We start from the raw sequence: 5,000 nt of genomic DNA on the forward strand, positions 1-5,000 counted from the left end.
TGTGGTGTGTTTTGTGGTGTTTGTGTGTTTTTTTTTTTGGGGTGTTTTGTGTGTTTTTGGTGTTTGTGGTGTGTGTTTTGGTGTTTTTTGTGTGGTTTTTGGGGTGTTTTGTGTGTTTTTGGTGTTTGTGGTGTTTTTTGTGTGTTTTTTGGGATGTTTTGGGGGTGTTTTTGGTGTTTGTGGTGTGTGTTTTGGTGTTTTTTGTGTGTTTTTTTTTGTGTTTTGTGTGTTTTTTGGTGTTTGTGGTGTGTGTTTTGGTGTTTTTTTGTGTGTTTTGGGGTGTTTTGTGTGTTTTTGGTGTTTGTGGTGTGTGTTTGTGGTGTTTTTGGTGTGTTTTTTGGGGTGTTTGGTGTGTTTTTGGTGTTTGTGGTGTGTTTTGTGGTGTTTTTTGTGTGTTTTTTGGGGTGTTTTGTGTGTTTTTGGTGTTAGTGGTGTGTGTTTTGTGGTGTTTTTTGTGTGTTTTTTTGTGATATTTTGTGTTTTTTGTGTATTTTTTGGTGTGTTTTGTGTGTTTTTTTGGGGTGTTTGGTGTGTTTTTGGTGTTTGTGGTGTGTGTTTTTTGGTGTTTTTGGTGTGTTTTTTGGGTGTTTTGTGTGTTTTTTGGTGTTAGTGGTGTGTGTTTTGGTGTTTTATTTGTGTGTTTTTTTGGATGTTTGGGGTGTTTTTGGGTGTATGATGGTGTATTTTCTCATTTTTGGGGGTGTTTTAAGTGTTTTCGAGTGTATTTTGGATGTTTTTAGTGTTTGATGGTGTGTGTGTGTGTGTGTGTGTGTGTGTGTGTGTGTGTGTGTTTTAGTGTTTTCGCGTGTTATTGGATATTGGGTCGTGTGTTTTGGTGTTTTTTTTGGTGTGTTTTAGTGTTTGGGGTGTTTTTCAATGTGTCTCGGTGTTTGGTGGTGTGTTTCGTTGCCCAGTGGTGTGTCTGTGTGTGTTTTGCAGTGTGTTGATCCTTCCACGTTTTCAATGAATTTTTGGAACCTTCACTTGTTCTTTAATGCCTTTCAATCACAAGTACCTAAATGCATTCTGTCTTCAACCACCCCTTCCCTTCTCTCCCCTACCCACCCCCCTACAGGCTGACCTCTATGCGGGGGGCGCTGTTCATGCAGTTAGCGTTGAACAAGAGCAGTGCAGAGTGGTTATATCTCAGCATCCTCTTCCTGTTGGTAGTAGCAGCTGCGTTCACTATAGCAGGGGGCCTTACTGCTGTAGTGTGGACTGACTTTGTACAGACCGCCCTTATGGTGGTGGGCGCCTTCGTGTTGATGGGCCTAGGTGAGTGGCTGTGTGTGTGTGTGTGTGTGTGTGTGTGTGTGTTTTTTGTGGTGTTTGTGTGTGTGTTTTGGTGTGTTTTTGAGTGTTTTGGGTGTGTGTGGGCTGTGTGTGGGCTGTGTGCGGGGCTGTGGGCGTGGGTAGGGGAGGAAAGGGTTGGGATGGGGGATTTGTGTGGGAGAGAGAGAGAGAGAGAGAGAGAGAGAGAGAGAGAGAGAGAGAGAGAGAGAGAGAGAGAGATCAGTAAGGTTAAGCAGCGGGGCATCTGGTTAGCTCGTGGATGGGTGACCGCCGTGTGTGTGTGTGTGTGTGTGTGTTTGTTTGTATTTGTGTTGGGTGGGTGAATAGAGGTAGTTAAATATAAGAGAGAGAGAGAGAGAGAGAGAGAGAGAGAGAGAGAGAGAGAGAGAGAGAGAGAGTACAATAACGATAATTCTGTTTTTAATGATGATGATTACAATACTACTACTACTACTACTATTACTACTACTACTACTACTACTAATAATAATAATAATAACAATAATAATAACACTGATAGTAATTATTTTTTCTTTCTCTCTTTCCTTCCTTCCTCCCTTCCTTCTAATCTAAACACATCGAAACACCTTTACGCAAAACACCCCACAAACACCCAAAAAACACCACCCCTGGATCCCTGTACACCCAACACACCGTATCCTGCCCACCCCACGCACCCCTTCACCCCACCACCCCACGCAGCCTTCAAGGAGGTGGGCGGCTTCCAGGCATTAGTGGAAAAATACCCGCTGGCCGTGGCTAGTGTGCGAGCCTTAGACATCCACAACAAATCGTGCGGGTTGCCTCCTTCTGACTACATGAACTTCCTCCGCTCTTCAGTCCCCGGGGAGAGTAATTACCCTTGGACTGGCATGATCTTTGGTCTCAGAATTAACTCCCTGTGGTATTGGTGCACAGACCAGGTACGTGTGCGGTTCAGAAGGGGTGTGGCTTGGGGCTGCTGGTGATTGGTCAATACGACGTGTGGGAATTTTGAATGCATTTGTAGGGTTTGGACACTTTGTAGCTATTGGTAGAGGGGTTGTAGCTGTGGCCAATGGGAGAAGAGGTGTGGTTTTTCTGGGCAATAGGAAAGGTTGTCGTGTTTTTTGACCAATGGGAGGAGAGATAGCGTGTTTCTGACCAATAGGAGGAGAACTAGGATGTTATTTGACCAATGAGAGAAGGATTTACTATTTTTTCGTCCTACATCATCAACAAGCACCCCACAACACCCCTCTCCCCACCACCACCACCACCACCACCAACAACAACAACAACAACAACAACAAACCCCCAACACAGACAAAAAATTATGAAAAAGGAGATGAAATAAGAGGAAAAGAAGGAAAAATTGAAAAAAAGAGGACGAAAATTAACAAAAAAAAAATAGTAGAGAGGAAATAGAACTGAGAAAAACAACAACCACAACAACAACAACAACAACAACAACAATAAAAATCACACGAAAGCACAACACTTGAAAATAAAGCAATTGAAAGAAAAAAAATTGAGAAAATAATAACAACAACAAGAAATAAACACACACACAAACAAAACAAACAAAACACAAAACACAAAAAAAAACAAAGAAAAAAAACAAGAAAAACAAACAAAAACAAACATTCCTAACAAAAAAATAAAAAATAAATTGAACCACCACCACCACCACCACCAGCACCACCACCACCAGCACATCCCTTCTTCAGGTAATTGTCCAACGCACTCTGGCCAGTAAGAACCTGTCACACGCGAAGGCAGGCTGCATCTTGGCTGGTTACCTCAAGTTCCTCCCTCTGTGGCTCCTTGTCCTGCCCGGGATGGCTGCCAGGGTGCTGTACCCGGACCGTGTAGCCTGCGCGAGCCCCGAGGAGTGCCTGGCGATCTGTGGGAGTCCCGGGGGATGTTCCAATATTGCATACGCTGAATTGGTCATTAATTTACTCCCCACAGGTAAAGAATTGTGGGTACTGGGGTGTTGTCATGGTGTGTGTGTGTGTATGTGTGTGTATTTGGCGATTTTCCCTTAATTATCTCTTTTCCCAGTCTCTCTCCACAGTTTTTTTTTAATTAAATGTTCTTAATAGCAAAACTACTCTCAGGACTGGCTGGGCTGATGCTGGCGGTGATGATGGCAGCACTGATGACGTCACTAACATCTATCTTCAACTCTGCCTCCACCATCTTCACCCTGGACGTCTGGATACTGCTGAGGGGCCGAATTGGGCCGTGCGCGGGGTGCAAGGGCCGACCGAGTGATAAAGAGCTGCTGATTGTGGGCCGAGTGTTTGTAGTGGTGCTTGTTGCCATCTCTGTAGTCTGGATCCCTGTTATTCAGTGAGTTTGTGGTGTTTGGGTGTGTTTTGGGGTGTTTTTTGGTGTTTTTTCAATGTGTTTTTGTGTTTTGGGGTGTTTTTTTGGTGTTTTTCAATGTGTTTTGGTGTGTTTTTTGGTGTTTTTTTCAATGTGTTTTGGTGTGTTGGGGTGTTTTTGGTGATTTTCAATGTGTTTTGGTGTGTTTTGGGGTGTTTTTTGGTGTTTTTCAAAGTGTTTGGGTGTGTTTTGGGGTGTTTTTTGGTGTTTTTCAAAGTGTTTGGGTGTGTTTTGGGGTGTTTTTTGGTGTTTTTCAAAGTGTTTGGGTGTGTTTTGGGGTGTTTTTTGGTGTTTTTCAATGTGTTTTGGTGTGTTGGTGTGTTTTTTGGTGTTTTCAATGTGTTTAGGTGTGTTTTGGGGTGTTTTTTGGTGTTTTTCAATGTGTTTTGGTGTGTTTTGGGGTGTTTTTGATTTTTTTTGGTGTGTTTGGATGTGTTTGGGTGTGTTTGGATGTGTTTGGGTGTGTTTGGGTGTGTTTTTGGGTGTTTAGGTGTGACTGGGTGTGTTTGAGTGTGTTTGGGTGTGTTTGAGTGTGTTTGGGTGTGTTTGTGTGTGCTTGGGTGTGTTTGTGTGTGTTTGGGTGTGTTTGGGTGTGCTTGGGTGTGTTTGTGTGTGTTTGGGTGTGTTTGTGTATGCTTGGGTGTGTTTTTGGGTGTTTGGGTGTGACTGGGTGTGTTTGAGTGTGTTTGAGTGTGTTTGGGTGTGTTTGGATTTGTGTCTGGGTGTGTTTGAGTGTGTTTGTGTGTGTTTGGGTGTGCTTGGGTGTGTTTGGGTGTGTTTGAGTAGTGATTGAATGTGTTTGAGTGTGTTTGTGTGTGTTTGAGTGTGTTTGTGTGTGTTTGGGTGTGTTTGAGTAGTGATTGAATGTGTTTGAGTGTGTTTGTGTGTGCTTGGGTGTGTTTGTGTGTGTTTAAGTGTTTTTTGATATATTATTTGTTTTCATTATGCGTTTTAACTCAATTCTCTACTTCCTACTCTCACCACCACCACTACCACCACCACCACCACCACCACCACCCCACACAGGTTTTCCGGCAACTCTCAGCTGTTTGACTACATCCAGAGCATCTCATCCTTCCTGGCGCCGCCCATCGCTGCCGTCTTCCTATTGGCCGTCTTCTGGACAAGGGCGAATGAGGCGGTGAGAGGGAGAGGGAGGGAGAGGGAGAGAGAATAATGATAATAATAATAATAATAATAATGATGATAATGATGATAATGATGATAATAATTTCTTCTTCTCTTCCTTAGGGTGCCTTTTGGGGGCTAATGGCGGGGTTGGCTATTGGCTTGTTAAGGTTCATTCTGCAGTTTGCCTACGTGGTTCCTCCGTG

The 5,000-nt window shown here is 43.5% G+C and overlaps 1 protein-coding gene across 1 annotated transcript in view; it reads left to right on the plus strand.

Annotated features, from left to right (window-relative positions):
* The window catches only part of LOC135095382 (sodium/glucose cotransporter 4-like), a 15,137-nt gene that overhangs the window by 10,022 nt on the left and 115 nt on the right, over positions 1–5,000 (plus strand). The window contains 7 exon segments of the mRNA XM_063996182.1: positions 1,076–1,090; positions 1,092–1,275; positions 1,996–2,216; positions 3,003–3,246; positions 3,396–3,630; positions 4,693–4,807; positions 4,918–5,000. The exon segment at positions 4,918–5,000 is cut by the window's right edge and continues 115 nt beyond it. Of these exon segments, the coding sequence (XP_063852252.1) occupies positions 1,076–1,090; positions 1,092–1,275; positions 1,996–2,216; positions 3,003–3,246; positions 3,396–3,630; positions 4,693–4,807; positions 4,918–5,000 (1,097 nt within the window).

Source organism: Scylla paramamosain, chromosome 49 (genome assembly GCF_035594125.1).
Source record: "Scylla paramamosain isolate STU-SP2022 chromosome 49, ASM3559412v1, whole genome shotgun sequence".
In the NCBI taxonomy this organism is placed as follows: domain Eukaryota; kingdom Metazoa; phylum Arthropoda; class Malacostraca; order Decapoda; family Portunidae; genus Scylla; species Scylla paramamosain.